The sequence below is a fragment of the Myotis lucifugus genome, unplaced genomic scaffold, assembly GCF_000147115.1.
Source record: "Myotis lucifugus unplaced genomic scaffold, Myoluc2.0 scaffold_479, whole genome shotgun sequence".
NCBI classification, from domain to species: Eukaryota; Metazoa; Chordata; class Mammalia; order Chiroptera; family Vespertilionidae; genus Myotis; species Myotis lucifugus.
This window is the reverse complement of record NW_005871527.1, coordinates 59,328-79,501: the sequence shown is the minus strand read 5'-3', so window position 1 is coordinate 79,501 and position 20,174 is coordinate 59,328. Positions and strand designations below refer to the sequence as shown.

The following is a 20,174-nucleotide window of genomic DNA, read 5'->3' as shown; positions in this document are numbered from 1 at the left end:
GCACGCCTTCTAAGGGCCAGCAGTCCCCAGGCAGCTGTGTGGATTTCATAGTCTGCTCCCCACAGCGGCCCCAGGGCAGAGGTTGTACCCCTCGTCTTTGATAAAGGCTCTGAGGCACCAAAGGATTGGTGACCAGTCCAAGGTCATTCACACAGAAGGCAGTGTGGGCCCAAGCTCAGATCCTTCTGCAGCCTCATGAAGCAGGAGCTAATAATACCAGCTCATTTTTGTCTCTTTGATATGTTTTAGCACCATTGAAAACACCATACATAACCACACACATGTTTGTGTATAAATGTACATGAATAATCAATTAATTGGAGAAAGAAATGGATTCTGTACATGTGTATGTGTCACCAACAATTTTAGAACTGGCCATTTCGACACTGAGACATGTAGAATTCATGTGCTCTGTGTTTGTCCATTGGTCTTTTCTCTCTAAGCTCTCCTAACTGCCTCTTTGTTTGTTTTCACTTTTTTAAAGAAACTAACACTGAAACGTGTCAGTAAGAGTGAGTGGGTCACATACATTAAAATTGTGGTTCTAAAGTGTATAAAATTCAATAGAATGGCAAAGGTCTGGGGCAGGGTGGGAACCGCGTGGAGGGGGGCAGTGGAGGAAAAAAGAGGGACATCTGTAATACGCTCAACAATAAAGATTAAAAAAAATAACAAAGTGTATAAAATTTTACCTGTTTCTCTAATTATAAAAAACTCAGCTAGTAATCGACTGAATCACTGTTTCTCCTATAAGGAAAAAAGCACCACCTTATTTTGTTGCTGTGCAATGGGGACTGAAAACCGACTTAATTAACGGATGTTGGGGCACCATGGACATCACACTGTGTGCTCTTTCTTCCATAGGTGGTCATGGCACTGCTCAAATACTGGCCAAAGACTCACAGTCCAAAAGAAGTAATGTTCTTGAATGAGTTAGAAGAAATTTTAGATGTGATTGAACCATCAGAATTTGTCAAGGTCATGGAGCCGCTCTTCCGGCAGTTGGCCAAGTGCGTCTCCAGCCCACACTTCCAGGTATGGACTTGGGGGAGGGTGCAGAGAGTGGTGAGCAGCTGCTGGGTGGGCTCCTGTTGGGGTGACAGATTTCTGGGTGTGGCTTCTCATGTTGTGCTTCTCATGTGATTTGAAAGTAAACTTCAAGTTTGTACTTTAATCGCACCTCGAAATAAGATGCTAAGACTTTAGTTTTGTAAAATATACTTTAGTATCTTGTTCCCATAACTGACAACATTTCTCAATAAGAACAAATTTTTTTAAAAGAGCAATTAAAAATGGCTTCTCTGCCCTAACTGGTTTGGCTCAGTGGATAGAGCGTCGGTCTGTGGACTGAAGGGTCCCAGGTTCGATTCCAGTCAAGGGCATGTACCTTGGTTGCGGGCATATACCCAGTAGGGAGTGTGCTGGAGGCAGCTGATCGATGTTTCTCTCTCATCGATGTTTCTGACTCTCTATCCCTCTCCCTTCCTCTCTGTAAAAAAAATCAATAAAATATATTAAAAAAAAAAAAAAAAAGGCTTCTCGCCCTGGCTGGGTGGCTCAGTTGATTGGAGCATCATACCAGTGTGCCAAGATTGCAGGTTCAATCCCCGGTCAGGCACATACAGGAGTCAGCCAGTGAACCCATAAACGGGTGGAACAGCAGGTTAATCTCAATCAATCTCTCTCTCTTTCTCTCTCTCTCTCTCTCTCTCTCTCTCTCTCTCTCTCTCTACCCCCCTCCCTCTTTGTGCCTCCCCCTCTCTTTCTAAAATCAATAAAAGTTTTTAACACTCCGGTGTGGGGTGAATTTCCCGCCAAAATATAAGATGGCTCTGTCTTTTGGTTTTGTTCCATCCACCAAAAGGGTGGATTACAAACAAATATTTGGTAATACGCAGTTACAATCGGCCCGAGTTTACACGTTTCCCGCACTCCACCGCAAATCTATATGAACCGAGTTAAAGACGGCTCCCGCGGAGTACGCGCAATTCACGCGAGCCGACTTAACTCGTTTCCCCCACTCCAAGTGTTAAATGGCTTCTCTGTAAAACTATCTTTGTGTTCAGCATGTTCCAAAATGCATAAAACCCTATTTTCCATAATTGAGTAATCGATATCTATAGGTAATATGATAAAACCTTCAGCTCTGGATTCTCTCCATAAAGCTCTTTGTTTCTGACATCATATAAATTCTTCTCCCTTCACCCTTTAGAAAAACTTAATTAATAGTCTTGATTTTTGTCACTACGGAATTCTCAATCAAGTCACTTTCCGCTTTCTTTTCCTGATTTCCTTCTTAAACCCTTCAAGGCTCTCAAAGGTTTTCCCCAGTGGCTTTAATCGGCTACTCTGCCACCCCATCCTTTTGTGTCGTTGAACAGACATTTATTGTAAATTCATCATGAACAGGGTGAAAATCTAGCCACAAAATGAGCAAAACCTCACGGTCTCCAGTGAGTTGGTGACCCAGCAGAGGAGGGAAAATGTGCCAGCACAGCTCCACGTGACCTGTGTACATGTTGCCCCAGCCCCTCCCATCCCTCCATCTAATGACTCCCGCTGCCCTCGGCCAGTGCCCTCACCTCCCTCGGGGACCTGCTCCATGACCACCTTTCCCCACACGCACACAGCACTCCATGTCCCCTGCCCCACCGCTGTTCACCACATGATGTATCACTTCTAATTCACCCACCAAATGCCTCATCCCTGCTGAGCTGTGTGTGCATGGGCGGCAGGTAGCAGAAGGATTCATTTGAGTTGTGTCCCTCAGCATATAGCCCAGGGTCTGGCATGAATGTTGAGTAAGCTGTGCCAGTGTTCTTGGTGCCCAAGAAACCATCTGCCTCTTTGTTGAAGGCTCTTTAGGGTTACAGTCTAGGGCAGCAGTTTTCAACCTTTTTCATCTTGTGGCACATAAACTAATTGCCAGAATTCTGCAGCACACCAAAAATACGGTGTTTGCTGATCTGACAAAAATTAGATAGAATTTTGATTGATTTACAAAAATGATAGTAATAATAATAGTAATTGCCTACCCTTTTTGCTCCAAAGTGACGTTTTTAAACAATCTGGTGCCTCTACTTGTATATAAGTATTTTTGGTACCAAGAATTAACCAATCAGATGTAACTTTTTTTATATTTTACAAATTGATGAGACCAATAAGAAGCAACCCTATAATATGACCTGTATACCAGTATTTACGGTTCAAGACAGGGCATTCACACTGGTGGCCACTGTGTGCTGGATGTTGTCTTTTTTTTTTTTTTTTTTTTTCTTACAATCTAAGGGAAAAGAGGTCAATGCCCCTGACTAAATAGTCAGATATTATATGTTTTAAAAATTCTGGAGGCACACTGGTTGACAATCACTGTCTAGGGCTTTGTGAATTTGTAAAAATAATCATAATTTTCTAAGGCAGTATACTTCATTATCCTACTCACGGTGTAGTAGAGGGGATATTTGCTGAATGATTTCAGTCATGACCGGAACAGAGCATGCACCTCCTGTCTTCCAGGTGGCAGAGCGAGCGCTGTATTACTGGAACAATGAGTACATTATGAGCCTCATCAGTGACAACGCAGCCAAGATCCTGCCCATCATGTTCCCGTCCTTGTACCGCAATTCAAAGACCCACTGGAATAAGTAAGCAGGCTGCCATCCTCACATCTACGTGTTTTTATTTATTTGTTTTTATTTTATTTCTCAATTACAGTTTGCACTGAACATTATTTATATGAGTTTCAGGTATAGTATCTATATATTTTTACATTTGCATATTCTGCTTATACTTCAAACCAGTTAGAATTGAAATCCAAGTCTGAAGTATCAGTTAAGGAACGAGATATTGATGTCTTATTGGACTAGTAGTTAAGTGGAAGTATGTCTTTCATTTGCCTCCTTACCCCCAGTCCAAGCCCACATGTTCACAGCTGCCATCCCTGGCCGTGTGAGTAGCAGCATCTTGTTAAGTTCCCTCCAGAGGAGTCAAAGGTCCCATTAGAGCTCCCGGGGCACAGCCCCAGCAGGATGGCCACTCCATCCTTGGGACCCTCGAGTTCTGCTGTCACACACCCTGGGAGTATTCCTCTGTGACCTAGAACCACCCACTGTGCTCCCTGCCTCTAGAGCAGGTGATCTCAACCCACCTGAGGAACCTCACATTTGCTCTGCTTCTCCTGTCCTTTCACGGAAGAGCAGGAATGGACTGATTTTCTCCAAAAAATAGAGAATATTATCACCCAGCTGAGTGTTTTGTGATGACCAATCAAGACAATGTTAGTAAACAGGCACACCTTGTTTTATTGCACTTCACAACGTGTTTTTTACACACTGAAGGCAGGCCCTGGCCAGTGTTGCTCAGTTGTTGGATCATCAGCCCAAGCACTGAAGGGTGGCAGGGTTGATTCCCGCCCAGGGCACACATACTGGGTTGAGGATTCATCCCCGGCCCTGTTGGGGCACATGCAGGAAGCAACCAATCATCGATGTTTTTCTGTCTCCCTCTCGCCCTCCTTCCCTTCCACTTTTTCTAAAAATCAATGGAAAAAATATCCTCAGTGAGGACTAACAACAACAAAAATGAAGGCAGGACCCTCCTCCAGCATAAAGATGACTACTTGCTCTATGGTTGTGGTCTGGAACCAAACCCACCATATCACCTAGGTGTGCCCATACACAAAGCACCCTGCTTTGCAGGTGACCTTCACCTTGATGTGATGGTTAATTAAGGTGAAGTTAACAAGTCGTAGTGCCTGACCACACCCGTGACCGCTCACTGCAGTCTTGGGGCTGGAATGGTCCTTGAGTTGTCTAGTCATTGTTAATATGTTGACTTTTAATGACCTCTTTGTAGCATCTGTGTTTTTTTTTTATTACTTTTTTTGTATGTTTTTATTGATTTCAGAGAGATGGAGAGAGAGGTAGAAACATAGATGATGAGAGTCATTGATCAGCCACCACCTGCATGTCCACTACTGGGGATCGCAACCTGGTCATGTGCCCTGACCAGGAAGTGAACCATGACCTCCTGGTTCATATGTCAACACTAAACCATTGAGTTTAGCGGGTGATAACAAAGTTCCTGTACATGATTGAGCATGATTCCTGCCCAGGGCCAAAGAAGAAAGGTTCTTCTAAGTGTTGTCTAATTATGATTTGGGTTTATTATAAAGTGAATTAAAAAGTAGTTGTGATTTGAAAGTTTAGTTTTTGGCTTGAGTTTTGGTTTAACTCCTATTTTATTGTTGCTCGCAATTCCTTGGTTTGCAAGGCTCTGCTGCGCAGTTTCTCTGCCATCACTGGAGGGTCGCTTATGTGGCTCCACAGATGGCAGCTGGGACTTGAGTCACGGGGCTCCGCTGGGACACAAAGCAGCTGGGCTCCCCTTCTGTGTGTCAGAGCCTGCAGCTAAGTTTGACTAAGCAGCTCTGTGGCAGTTTTATGTTCTTCCTACCAAAGCTCTACAGGCATTATTAAAATTAATTTTTCTGTCCTCAGTGAATAAGATAGAAAGGAAACTAACATTTATAGGAAATAAAATGTTCACATTATTGTCTCCTATATAATTAAGCTTGTCTTAGTTACACTTGTTCAAGTTTCAACATTTTTATTCAGCTTGCGAGTAAGGTGGCTTTTGGTTCCCGAAGGATGTTACAGGCTGCATGGTGGACTGTAAGAAAAGGAACAAATGGTCTGGCTAGTGTGGCTCAGTGGTTGAGGGTCAACCTGGTGGACTGTAAGAAAAGGAACAAATGGTCTGGCTAGTGTGGTTCAGTGGTTGAGGGTCAACCCATGAACCAGGAGGTCTCAATGATTCTCATCATTGATGTTTCTATCCCACTCTTTCTCTCCCTTCCTCTCTCTGATATCAATTTAAAAAAAAATTTTTTAAAGAAAAGGAACAAATGAATCAAAAGCAGCAACTTCTTTTCTCTAAAGTGCAGGAAACTTGTGAAATGAATATTGAAATAGCCTGATAAGTTTGGATGAAAATAGATTGTATCCCAGGGGTAGGGAGAGGGTAAAAAAGATCATGTATTCTGAGTTTCAACATGAGTTTTACATATAGGACAATACATGGCTTGATATACAACGCACTGAAACTCTTCATGGAAATGAACCAAAAACTATTCGATGACTGCACCCAACAGTTTAAAGCAGAGAAGCTGAAGTAAGTGGCTCTTTTCAAAAGTTACTCTTTCAAGGATTTTTCTCCTTAACCCTCAATAAACCTCTCCCATTAGTTTGTCCTAGCATGTTATCTTTCACTTTAAAGCAAAATCAATCCTTTCATACTTGGAAAGCAAATAAAAACTTTGTTATGATAACTTATTTTCAGAGGACACATTTAAAGTTAGCTATTTCCTCCATTCTACTAGTTTAATCATTTAACTTTGAGAATTTTTGCTTTTCTCAGGGACCCTTACCAGCTATAATGTGTAGTAATTTTTCATGTTTATAAGGCAGGCATTTGAATTACGTTTTGTAAGGTTTGTATGAGAGAGCAAGAATCTTCACCTCCACAGGACTTTGTTCTAATGTGGTAACATCCGTGCTGTAGGCATTCTCTGGAGTCTCACCTGTGCCCGCAGAACCAGGGCCCTGCGCTCACTGCCCAGGGACAGTCTAGTGACAAGGCACTGTCTCAGTGGTTAACTAGTTATACCTCCACTTCAGAGTCCAGTATGAACTGTTAGCAGAGTTTATTCTTGGCTTGTCACTTAAAACTGGCTCAGGCAGGTAAACTTGACTGAATGTAATTCACATGCAGTCTATATAGCCAGTGGTCACGTTTGTTCTATATACAGCATGGAAGTGTTTACCTGTATGCCAGGCCCTGTGTTAGGTTCTGGCAACACAGCAGTGAATAAAGCAAACAAGACCCTTGTCTTTGTGGGATTTATGTTCGGGGCAGTGTGGAAAGAGAAAGACAGCCAGGTGTAAACACGTGCGACGTGGAGTGTGAGACGATAGTAAACAGCAGGGCAGGGCACAGGGGGCTTTCTTTACCCTTCAGGCTGCCTGGTCCCTTCTTAGCTCAGCTGAACGCAGTGTTCAGATGTGAAATATATAAACATCGGGCTTTTCCGATGGCACACCTTCTCCCATAGACTATCACAGTTTCTAAAAGGGAACCTAGAGGTCTTGTTGCACATTTTGTGGATTTTCAGAAAAGTCGAGTTCAGTGATTGACTGAAGGTCATGCTGACTCATTGTCAGTGGACATGTTGAAGTTTTAGCATTTACTTTTATCTTTTTCCTCTAAGTCTTGTTGTTTTTGCATTTTTTCATGTCCCATGTATTGTAATCCCCACTGTGAATGAGACAGGACTATGTCACTGCCCATTCAGTGTTTTCCCCTTTAACTGTTTCTTGAATGTAATTCATTTCTCTAATTACATTTTACTGTTTTTCAGAGAGAAGCTAAAAATGAAAGAACGAGAAGAAGCATGGGTTAAAATAGAAAATCTAGCCAAAGCAAACCCCCAGGTACTACAAACGAGAGTAACATTTCTTGAAACCGTCTAGGGTGTGACTGAATGTTTTTATAAGTTAGGCCTGTGGCTTCGTCATGGGAAGGAGGGGAATCGCATTCACTAACATTGTTTATGAAAATATCCATAAAAGAAAAATACTTTCCCACTTTTGTATAAGTACTTCATTTGCCCCAAAAAGTTTTTACCACGGGATTGACACGTTTTCTTCTGCTTTTAAAATAAGATATGAAATTGATGAATATACTGTGGTAAAAAGAAAACCAGGATACAGCCTTTATTTTGGACCAAGATTGTAATTTGCTTTCTCTTGCAAATATCATAGATGCTGTAACTCAAACTATATTTCCTTCTCTTTAATATCAAATTCTAAAAGAAATTAGATTTGGAATAGATTAAGTATAAAGTTGATGTCCTCTTTCCTAAAATTAGGTGTCTGTAGGCTGAGCCTTTTGTCCTTAAAAAATTGCCTGACTTCTCCCATGTGAGCACCGGCTCTGAGCCAGGAGGGCCCTTGCGCTCTGTTGGTGGGCACAGGTGCCCTGCCTTCCAGAGTGGCCAGCCGTATCCTAGGTAGCACTAACTCTTGGGCTAACTCCCAGGGTGCCAGGCTCTGGGGCTGGAGTTGTGGTCTCTGGTTTTCCGTCTGCGGGTCTGGGTGACTGGAGCACTGTCTCTGCAGACTTTCCCCTGTCAGTCATCACAGGGCTTGGCAGTCATCACGGGGCCTGCACTTCCTGAAAAGCGTTTGTGTGGGTCTTTGCCATGTTGAGAATTCTCAGGCTTTCTTCAACTGCCCAGAAAAGAAAAAGTAAGATTTTCCTTTATGAGGAGAGCTGCTCAGCTTATCCCCAAAATCCTAGTAGGTTCAGGAAGGTGAACTAAATGATAAGTCATCTATTCCCTCTGATGAGAGGGGCACATAAGTAATTATTATCCAAGTTGGTGTGTAGTTTTTAAATCTCTCACATTTAATAGAAAGCAATACATGAATACAAAGTTACATTCTATTTACCTATCGAATCACATATTGATTTGTATTCCCTTTGCTAAAACTACAGTCAAGAAACTTGAGCCATAGGAAAACTAAGTGACATTCTTAAGTGAATCCTGATTCTGCCTAACACCAGTAGCCAGCCTTGTGCTGCCAGTACATACCCCATGCTTCTGCATCGAGTGCTATTTTAAGATCACTGTGGAACTGTGTAGCACTTAACGTAGGTAGATAGCTATGGGTATCTATTAAAGAATGGAATTTATGCCCTGGCCAGTTTGGCTCTGGATAGAGCGTCGGCCTGCAGACTCAAGGGTCTCAGGTTCAATTCTGGCCAAGGGCACATGTCCTGGTTGCAGACTTGGTCCCCAGTAGGGGGCATGCAGGAGGCAGCCGGTCAATGATTCTTCTCACTGATGTTTCTTTCTCTCGCTCCCTCTCTGAAATCAATAAAAATACATTAAAAAAAGAATGGAATTTATGTTAAAAGTAAGGTTAAAATACTGACATTTCTTTTAAAGCACAGGAAAACCGTAAATCTGGGCAGGTGTAAGTGCAAAGGGCAGTCAGTCCCGGCTGGACTGTGAGAACCTAACCCTGACCCTAACCTAACTGTCACATATTGGAAACCAGCACCCTGGAAACATATAACATATGTACAGATCGGAGTGTCTGATCTAATTGGTTTTAGCTGGATATAGAAATAACCTCATGGGAAGTTGCATAAACTTGAGCATTACAAAGGGGGAGTGCAGGTGATTGTGTTACCAAGCTGTTTCACCTTGGAGCTGTAACAGGTTTTCCTTCTGAAATATGGATTGTTCTGAACTCTCTGGGCTTTTTGACATCACATTTCTGTTCCCTGCTCTTTACAAATGTCTTGGTGGCCAGGACCGTGCACTCACTGGGGGCCCGCACTCTGGTCCGATCACTGTCCTGACTCCTCATCTCTGTGTCCACCCATCTGTGACTCGACCCCAACAGACCTGTCTGTGTGCAAACGGAAAATACTTCATGACCAATCTCAGGGCTAGAAATCAGGGCTTCGAACTTGTTTTAATTCTAGAGAGAATATTTTTCTGAATTCTAATCACTGCTTGCCATTCACAGCAAAGAGTAAATAATTTATTTCTTATCTCTGTAACAAAAATAGTTGGGGTTTTGAAGCTTGGTTCTTGATCTCAAATCTGCCTTTTTGAGAATTGATTTAATAGCTTCCCTTTTTAAGGTGGATTCCCAGTAATTCACGGTCTGTTTACTGACGTGTATCAAGAAGTCTTCCGGACGGTCCCTGTTTTACAAACCATGTATTGGGAGTTCTCACCAGTGTGTGCGCCGTGGGACCTGGGAAAGGATCCTCAGTCTGTCGTCCTAGCAGTGGTGACAGCTTCGTGGGGGTTTATTGTCACACATGATTCAGCTTTTTTAATCATGAGATGGTGAAGATCTCTAACATAAATGTGTCTTTCCTCATTTGACTACTTATTTCTCCCTGACTTTGATGGGCCTCATGGGAAGTGACGACAACATCTGAATTCTTAGTGTAGCTCTGGTGTGCCACCCTTCACCCTTTGTGCCTTGATGGGGGTGTCTGTCCCTAGTAAGGACCCTGTCCTACCATGGGACATTGGTTTTGCTGTGAACGTTTGATAGCACCTGGTTGACACTTTCCTCTGCCTTGGGCCAGCGAGGACCTTGCCGGGTTCTGTGGAGCACACTCCGTTTTCGCTCAGAGGAGCCAAAGCTGGTGCTGGCTCAGCGCAGGCCCTGCGCCGCCCGGGTGTTACAGTTATTGTCACTTCTGTCTGGCCCAGCGGCTGCGAGCCCCGAGAGGACGAGGCACTGTGCTGTGTCCCTCATCATGGAATTTCCCCAGTACAAAGATGAGAACAGGGCACAGCCCCCGGCTTCAAGGAGCTAACGGCCATGAGGGGGCCAGGCAGGGCCAGAGTTCAGTTCAGGCGGTCAGATGGTAACACGCCGAGTGATGATGGCGGAGGCTGGATCCTGCCTTCAGCGGGAGGCACATGAAGAAAAGATGCAGGTGTGGGAGGCCATAGTCCTGGGCTTAGCCATTCTGAATCCGGGGAAAACACTCAGGTCAGAGAGAGGACAGCAGGGAAGCCGATCTGTTCAACACAGGTGGCCTCTGGGCGGTGGAGGAGGCGCTGACTGCTCCATTCCAGGGCCAAAGCTGGAGACGGAAGAGAAGTGTGGGCTTTGTTCCCAAAAATGTGTGCAGGTGTTAGTGTCACGAAGAGCAAGGTGGCCCAGTCAGACTTGCAGTTCAGAAACTCGTCTGGTGGCAGTGGAGGGGCCTGGAGGGTTGGGCACTTAGGAGGGGCTCCGCTGGGCACCGAGGGGACCCGGGAACCCACTGGTGTTGAAGAAACAGCGAGGATGTGGCCCGAGTGAGTGAGTGAGCGGCCATCACAAGGACAGGGTCCAGGGGGACAAGGAAGGCACGGTGAACAAGGTGGGGTCGAGATCCCACAGGACGCGTGAGACAGGCAAGCACTGTCATCCAGAGACAGCAGGAGGGGAAGCCTCAGGGATGGTGGTGGTCAGGTCCAGGAGGATAGAAACAAAAAGTGGCTTAGCAACCAAGACATGGCACCACTGACAGCCTGGTGACTAAGGTCCCATCACAGAGCTGAGGGCTCAAAGCAGGCGGTGAACTGGAAGGGGAGAAAAAAAGGGGGAGCGCCAAACGTCATTCCTGGAAGTTCACTGAGGTGGGAGGGAGGAGGTTAGAGGCCGAGGGCAGGGGACCTCCCCCGCCGCCCCCCCCCCCGGGCAAAGCGTTGGAGGGTGTGTGATGGAAGGGCAACAGCTGCCCCTCACTGCCCACTCAGAGCCTCCGTCCTCATCAGATGGGCCATGGCACCCACTTTATGGGTCTGTCACAAGACATGGAAGCCCCTGGAATAGCACCACTCAGCAGACTCCTGGGTTTCTTCCCCTTGTCCTCACCCTCACAGAGAAATTGGACACTAGATGCTCATGGTAATCTGGCTGTTTCAAGTCTCTTGACTCAGTAACAACCCTCTGATCTTAGCCCCATGTTACACTCAGATAAACAGTCTGAAAGACCCGTCTGCAATTCATACCAAGCCCAGAGCCAGTGGGGAGGTGACGGGAGCTGCTGGGCCCGGTGGACAGGAGGTCCTGGACTTGGGGGTGCACTGGTGCTTCCCTCCAGTGCCAGCTCAGGGCAGCAGCTGTGCATTCTGGGTGTGGACAAAGGATGCGGTCCATGGTGGGGCTGAAGCAAGTTAGGAAAATGGAGTAAAAGATCCAGAAAGGAGGATGGGAGAGGAAAGGGTGCACATCACCGCTCAGCAGGTGGTGTGCAAAGGTTGGGAGGTTAGAGGTGGCGGTTTCAGTGTGAAATAGGCCCTGGTGACCAATCCAGGTTGTGCCCTCACTGCTTGTGTGGGATCAGGACACCAAAGGCTGTGAGGCAGGTGTCACCACCAGCCCCCGGCCCCAGGGGCCGGGATGGTGGAGTGACCACTGACACCAGCTCTGCCCTTCACCTGTGTGTCAACAGAACTGTAGGCACTCCAGGTGGTCAGCGGCAGGTGGAGGCGGCAGAGGGCCCTGGGGAGCGTTGGTGGGAAGTTGTGCCCAGCCAGGAGGAGACCCTGGCGTCGGACCCCAGGCGCTAACAGAGAGTGATTCCACACTTTGCATTGCAGTATACGTTACATAGTCAAGCGAGCACCATGAGCATCCCGGTTGCAATGGAGACAGATGGGCCCTTATTTGAAGATGTGCAGATGCTGAGAAAGACAGTGAACGAAGAGGCTCGCCAGGTAAAAGTGCGCAGAGCTCAGCAGAGAGGCGCTCGCTGTAGATTTGCTTTGAAATGCACATGATTGTGTAGGTGAGGTGCTGTCCAGCAGTCTTTGCGAGCCAGAGTTAAAAATTAAACTTTGGTAAACTTACAGGAAACATTTATCTGTACATCTCAGTGATCAGTTTACTAGAAACAGTTTTTAAGAGTGAAGTATGTGCCTGCAGTTTGTCTATTCATTTATCTTAACAGTAATCCCCACCCTTAAATGTCTTTCAATGTTAACTTGAGCAAAAAAGTCAAAAGCTTCGCAGTAATGTCTTGTCGCTTCTCCCTCTGCCTCCCACCAACTTCTCTTGGTCCCCATTAGTCGTAGTTATGGCCAAGCTCAGCAGCCCAGACACCGGGGTGGAGCCTTGTCTCCCTCCCCTCGAAGAACCTCGGTCTGTGAGGCCTGTGCAGGGCCCGGGCCCTGTTGGGGTTCCCAGGGCTGCGGACTCTGTCAGAACCACCGCACGCACTACCTCGCTCGAGTGGTTTTGTTTCCACTGTGGTGGGAATACCTATTTAGAACCCACTGGTCCAAATACACTCTTATTACTGACGAGGGAATATATACAACGTGGGCCACTGAGGTCACGCACCAGCTCCGCCTGCGTGCGCAGAGCCTCGCGGTGCTGTGCCTCTCTGTCCATGGAAGCTGATGTAGTCCTGGCCGGGCTGGGGGTCTGGGCTGGCTCTGACTTTGAACTTTAATCCCCTCCGACCAGCAAAAGAGTTTCCAAAGACATCAGCACTGGGATTCTGACAGTGAAAATTGAGTGGCTGGACTGACACCGTGCACTGTGTGCAAATGGCTCGTAAGTGCTAGTGTCATTCCGAACGCAGTTAAACAGAGAGGGGCGTGTTAATCTGTTTTATTTTAATTCAAGTAAGTTGTATTCCCCACCTGGTCAGATAGGATCAGACGTTTCCCAGAGCATACGGTGCAGACCATCTGACTGTGCTGTCCTACCCACAGCCACGTGGCTGCACACTGAAGTGTGGCCGTCAGCACTGCATGTGCCGTCACTCAAACTCAGGCATTCCCAGGCTTCCTGTGAGGGAAAGAATGTAAAAACATCCCATTCCTCATTTTTTTATTATTGATTATTTGTTGAAATTATAATATTTTTAATATACTGTGTTAAATAAAACATTAAAATTACTTTCACCTATTACTATTGCTTTTTACTTTTTGATGTGGCTACTAGAAAATTTAGAATTACATACGTAGGTGGCATTACCTTTCCATCGGGCAGCCCTGGTCTGGACTCCTTTTCTTGGTGCTGCAGAAGGAGGTGCCCGTGCTGACCATGGTCACGCCGCTTCTGCCAGCCAGCTCCTGGCTGTAGGTTAAAATAAAAAGCAGGTGAATTCGTGCTTCTTTCAGCTCATCAAATCTTGGAAATACTAAAAGTACAGTGGTAAAATTCACTAAACCCCTAGTAACATTTTTTACTTAATATAATCGCATACCATAATTTCCTCACAATTAATATTTTTACCAATGAAATAGATTTAATAAAAAGGATAAAATTCTTATATTTTTCTCTATTTGTGGGAGTGTTAATTTTCCTACTTGATTTTTTTTTTTAACTTGGAATTTGAGGTCCTCTTTTTTATTACTATTTTGGTTCTACGGCTTAACGTGTGCTAAGGACAGGACAGCCAGCCTGTCACCTGCACACATCCAGAGGAAATCAAGCCAGTGCCCTCCCCCAGGGAGCCTGCCTGTGAACTTATAACCACATGTTCATTTGTGAGTCCATATAAAGTTGAGAAGGAAACTGATGGTTTACAAGCCAGTTCTTTCACATTAAATATTTTAGGGTTGGAGAATTGTTCTCTTCAGTACATTCTCTGACTTGATAATTAAAGCTAGGAAAAGAGCAAACAGTGCCCAAAATGTAATGAACATAATACATAATTGTGTAAGTTATGGGCTTCTTTATGTTTAGGGCCTCCTCTGTAACATGTTTGTTTTCATGACCCTTGAAATTAGATTACATGACTCGGTGTTTCGTGTGATGGACATTCTTACAAAAATTATTCCCCCACCCTTACCTTTAGGTTTCTATGGATCAGGTTGAAAGACTCAATACCATTAAGATGCCAGTTCTCCCCAAATTAACACAATCTCAGTCAGAATCCCAGCAGACTTTTTTTTTAGAAATTGATGAGCTGATTCTAAAATTTATATGGTAATACAGAGGACCTAGAATAGCCAAATGAATGCCAATAAAAGAATAAGGTTGGAAGATTACCACTCCCCAATTCAAGACTTACAGATTTGTATGGATCGATTGAAACCCCCTCCCAATCTCTATCTAGATGAAGATATTTTTAGTGCAGTCTCTTAGGTATAATATTTGATATGATAGACTATTCTTAATTTGAAAATGTTTACAGTCATATTCCTGAAATTCTCAAAAACACTGTTGTTAAAGCAAAGAGGAGATACCGAGATTCAAGGAAAAAATGTATGTGGGTGATTTGGATACCAAATTGACATAAGAAGCTTTAGCTAAAAATGACTCAAGTGCTGGCTCGGCGTGACACGTGAGGCAAATGACAGCATTGCAGGAGGGGAGGGGAGGCGGTTCTAAGGCAGTGGAAGGTAGCTGGTTGGAATATTGTGGAGGAAGTCAACTGTATGCTTACCTGTCAGACTATATTCGCATTTCTTTTGAGAAACTTGTATAATTCTATATAGAGCATCCTAAGAAAACTAGTAAATTTCATGTGAATGACATTTCTACCAGAGACATTTAAAATGTTTACAATTCTCATTTTAACAGTCGGTCGGGAGAAAAGCAGTGCCAGCCATGCAATTCAGGAAGGTGTAGAAAGACGGAAGGTGGGAAGTGCAGGTACTCTTTACTCAATCTATAGAGTATTAAGGCCTTTCTGTTGAGGAAAAGGAGTGACAAGCTAATGTGTACATGAAGTATTTTCCCTGTCATTCCAAGAAATGTGCTCCCTTAAAACACTTTTATTAGTTCTGCCCCGATTTGAGTAAAACCATGCAGTTATGTGCGCCCAGCCCCTGGTGCTCTGTGACCACTCACTATGTAAATGAGTCTCTCAGCTCTGCCATATGCTGAGGAACAGGCCGTTTCCTCCAGCTGCACCCATAGCAGGATGTCACGGTCATGCCTCTCCAACTGTCTGTCTGTTCCATGTGTCTTGTATGTTCCATCCACAATCAGCATGTCCGCCAGCATGTCCCCTTCACCAAGCATTACTCACCTAGGTGACCATCTGCATGGTGCCTCATGCTCCCCTGCTCCTGTTCCTCTGACCTTTTCCCCGGGGGGTTTGTGAAGTTATTCTCTGCTTTACACATCAATTTACCAAGCCTGCGTGGAGCGGCCCGCTGCGCCAGCACACCTCTGCCCTTGCCTTTCAGAAGCCCAGGGTCTGTGTTCCCAGTTTGCATCTGCTGTTCCAGCGCCACAGTTTTTGCTGTTGCCTTTTTCTCTCTGGAATGCCTGTCTCAGCAATCAGGAATACTTCAAGTATATAAAGTCTTGGTTTTGTTTGGCTTTGCCTTGCGTTCTTTTACAGCTCACCCTGGAATGTACATAAAACTCAGGGTAGTTTCCCTCTGAGTTTCCCACAGGTCGAAGGCAAATCCGCTTCACAAACAAAAGCACTCTTACAAGTACTGTGACCGCGACAGGCTGGTGCCCCTCTGTCTCTGACATGTGTGGCTTTCCTGAGCCATCTTACACCAGTTTCCAGGGGAAACCAAAACTCCTTCCTTTACCATGAATGAATATTAATATTCAGATAACATTTTATAAATAATCTAAAATGATGTCACACAAAATTCTTTCTAAACTCTAACAGTATTGCTGTTTCCGTAGATAAATTTGCAAAGAGCTCTGAGACATATTAGCTCTGCAAAAAATGTGAACACTTCATGTATGACTTCTGCAGGTCCTTGAATTTTTCATTGAAGTTAAGTATACTTTACAGGCTATACTGTAAGGTATCTAGAAACTATGAGAAGTTTTACCGTTATATTCTTTTTGTTGTCAAATTACTGACATAAAACATATTTCCTCTGGTAGACACCTGTTCACCACCAAGTGACTTATTCTCTGTAAATACTGTCTTCTCTTTGATGGAGACACTTGATAGGAAGAAGGCTTGGTTCAGGGTCAAGTTTCTGACCGACAGTCCTCTGTATACACGTACATGGTGTTTGGATGAGTGAGATGGTTTGTTGTCATATTTCCAAAATACTGCTGTCAACGCAGTGGCCCTGGGCTTTTGACCAAAACTGGTGGATTTGCAAAATAGAGGTATTGAGTAATCTGTGCAAACCTATGCATTTTCAAAGACAGAACACAATTGTGTGCACACCGTCCTTCACACTGGTCATGAGATTGTTTTTAATAGACGTGGCATTGGGGGTAGTTGCCGCAAGAGGAAATACTTGCCTCTTTGCCTATCCCTTAGAGTGCGGAGGGGCCCTGGGTGTGGGCTGCCACCGCCGCACAGCTGTCCTTGGCTGCTGAAGCGGATGTGCGCTTGCTGTGGGGACAGTGTGGTTTATAGTCAACGCCCTGCGTTTGTAATTCCAGGCACAGAAGGACCTGAAGAAGGACCGGGCTCTGGTGCGCCGCAAGTCCGAGCTGCCTCAGGACCTCCACACCAAGAACGCCTTGGAGGCTCACTGCAGAGCCGACGAGCTGCTGTCCCAGGACGGCCGCTAGCTGCCCGCCTGCCGGCTCGGTCCTGGATTCTGTAGAAAACACATACTTTTGTGCCATACAAATCAGTTACACTCAGAGTCAGAGCTTTCTTCGCCCCCATCCTGTAGGCAGTAATGCACTCCGTCCCCAGCTCGAGATTAGGAGTTCAAACAATGGTGACTCAGACCCAGGCAGAGCCGGCCACCGTGTCCCCGCCACGGTCCCAAATATGACAGCGAACCAAAATCAGCACCCTGGTCATCACCTTCACCTTCTACCCAAATGGAATTGGTGATTGTTTAAAATAAATAGTTCTAAGAGTATCAATGTTTTTCGAATCAAAGAAACACTTAAAAAATATTTCATATTTTTAAGACTTAACAACCTTTGAAGTTGTTTCCATGTGATTGTTTACACCAGCAATGTCTTTCTGTTTTTGATGTGTGTTTTTTTTCAATTTCATTAAAATGATTTTTTGCTGTCATTGTTCTAACACAGGAAAAGTGACAATCCTCAGCCGCTGTTTCTTCCTGAGGTGTCCTTCACTTTGAGCAGCGACATGTACATCATGTCTGACTTCTTTCGTGTATTTCTAAAGCCATATTTGCCCGTTGGTGGTCCGGCACCAGGACTCCAGGAGTAAGCTCATAGGAGAAATTTATTTTACAAAGAGCGCTTTCTGCCTCCCGTGGCTGGGATTGGAATTTTTAAAACGATGTGTTCATTTGGGGTTTGCAGATTTTCTTTTTCTGTACTTACACGTGTTGCCCTTTAGCAAGGCTCTCGAACTAATAAAATTAGAGTCTCTAAGAATTCCACACCTGATAGAAGGCTAGGATGAGAACATTCTGCGTTAAGCCAGTTCTTGGCCGGCAGCTGCCTTTGGGCAAACGTAGCCACACCGTGCACGCCGGGCGCTAGCGTGACACTCATTATTGTGTGACGTGGTGCTGAGAGCCGAGGGAGGAACAGGCGGATGGCTTCAGGTGAGCCCCTGTGTGGAAACGAGCACACATTATATGCACTTCTAAGGAAAGTACCGTGTCTGAGTTTTCATCAAATGCTGCTATATATTTCCCAGACTTCCTTGCATGTGTTGAGCTTCTCGTTTTCGATGGAATAGCACGAGGAAAATTCTTTAAACTTAGTGCTTTGTATGTTTTATTTCTCTCAGGGTGGCCAGTATCTTGACTTATTTATCTGCTTGAAAGCTATTTGAGATGTGTACTGCTCTCCTAAACAAGTGATTCTAGGGTGTTTTTGTCTCCAGCATAAGATTATATAACTTAATGTTAAATGTCTTTATGCATAAAAGATGCAACGTGGCTTCTTTTAGGATTTGTCTTCTATTCGAGGTCTTGGTATCCACTCATTGTAAAAGCAGACTGTCGTTCCCTGCCACTTAAATCACAGACTATGTATGTCCCATGTGTTGGAGGAGACTCGTTTGGGGGGAGGGGACTTCCTGTGTGGAGCACGCGTGCTGGATTCAGAGTGCCCAGCCGCCCGTGGAAAGCCCGCTGCGTGAGCAGACACACTTCCTGAGAAACTTGACAAGTATCGATCCATTTTACCATTATGAAATTTGCGATTACAAAAAAAGTTTAGATGCCTTCTCCTTTTGAGGGAAAAAGGGTGCTTTTTATTGTATAAAGCAGCATCTTATGTATTTTGATATACCATTGTTTGAACTTCCGTCTTTGGCTGACAGATGCTCAGATAGCCTTGATTTTGGATGTTCAGTATGTTTGTGAGAGAGCTTTCTGGAAGACTCTTTTGCCCTAAAAAATAGCAACATTTCAATGTTTGGGTGATTGTGTAAAGCTCAAAGTATAAGAACATCTTTTGTCTAGGTTTTATTTCTGCTCTTTATTGAAGACAAACATTCACCAAAAAAAGGGAAAAAGCGTTTTGAGAGAAACTAATTTTCTTTGACAAGAGTATTATTTAATATTTTGGCCTATTAAAGTTTTCCTAGTTAGTATTCAGATGCCCTGTGCTAATTGTTCAACTTATATATTATTATATAGATACATTGTTTATTCTGTACCAACTGATTTCAAAAGTACTACATTGAAAATAAACTGGTGACTGTTTTTCTTCATAAAGTTCTGCGTTTGGCATCTTCACTCTTTCCCAAATGTCCCTATACATCAGAAATGTCACTGTTCCGAGTGTCTTTTTAGTGTGGCTGTAGTATGGCTTCCTTTTAATATTGTACATACATTGTATCTTTGTTTTATGGTAATAATAAAAATGTAGACTTCATATTTTGTACAAAATGTCCTATGTACAGAATAAAAAAGTTCATAGAAACAGCAAAAATAGGTAAGTGGCACAATTATTTTTCTTTAGAAAATATCTGTAACATTATGCTTTAGTGAAATGTTAAGTACCTACATATTTTTAAACATTTTGTAACTCAAAACTTTTTGTTTTGACATTGTTTATGAAGAGATACTTCATACACTTGCCATTTAATATGCTCTTTTATCTAATTTTTAAAAACTCTAAAATGGTGTATTATATGGACTAAATAAAGAACATGTGAATTTTAATGCTCATCATGAAACTAAATGTAGCCATGGTGTTGGGCCAGCTGCTTCTGACCATTCTCAAGTCACTGCCAGGGTCGGGCGGCCTAGCCCAGGACACTGGCTGGAAGGTGGGCAGGCGGCGCTGGCGCAGCTCCAGGCTGGTGCCTGCTGTGCGGCCCATGATGGCGGGTCCTGCCCCAGCGTTCTGTAAACTCATTTTAATTTCTCTACGGGCAAAAGTAGAGGTGTTTTCATACCAACCACCTCTCTTTGAGCCAAATGTGAATTGGGACACAGTTTGTGGAAATGGATTATTCGAGCCCCGATCATGTTTAGAATGATTCTTGAAACATCTTGGAAATAAGAGTAGACTCACTGAGAATAGGAATGTGGGGTCTTAGGTGACCCCCTCCTGTGTGGTGGAGCTCATTGTCCTCCCTGAGGCTGTTACTGAGAGGCCGTGAGAAGAGGCCTGGGATGGAGGAGGTTCCATCACCTCCACAGTCGCGCCTGATCGACATTCCAGCAGGTGAGTTGTGCCTGTGACTCCTCCTCACAGTGGAAGAGGTCACGCTGGGAGCTGGGGTGCAGGAAAGGGACCGGA

At 44.5% G+C, this 20,174-nt stretch overlaps 1 protein-coding gene across 10 annotated transcripts in view; it reads left to right on the top strand.

Annotated features, from left to right (window-relative positions):
- Positions 1 to 19,301, top strand: part of PPP2R5C (protein phosphatase 2 regulatory subunit B'gamma) — a 118,590-nt gene extending 99,289 nt beyond the window's left edge. For 5 of the 10 annotated variants that reach the window (XM_023744613.1, XM_014445700.2, XM_023744608.1 and 2 more), the window contains 6 exons: positions 865 to 1,035; positions 3,517 to 3,644; positions 6,070 to 6,171; positions 7,418 to 7,490; positions 12,191 to 12,307; positions 16,923 to 19,301. In XM_023744613.1, coding sequence (XP_023600381.1) covers positions 865 to 1,035; positions 3,517 to 3,644; positions 6,070 to 6,171; positions 7,418 to 7,490; positions 12,191 to 12,307; positions 16,923 to 17,054 — 723 coding nt within the window. In that variant the 3' untranslated portion in view covers positions 17,055 to 19,301. Of the gene's footprint in view, positions 1 to 864; positions 1,036 to 3,516; positions 3,645 to 6,069; positions 6,172 to 7,417; positions 7,491 to 12,190; positions 12,308 to 15,128; positions 15,201 to 16,922 lie in introns of all 10 variants that reach the window. The other 5 variants (XM_023744611.1, XM_006103296.3, XM_023744609.1 and 2 more) reach the window with 4 other exon arrangements.
- Positions 19,302 to 20,174: the final 873 nt, after the last annotated feature.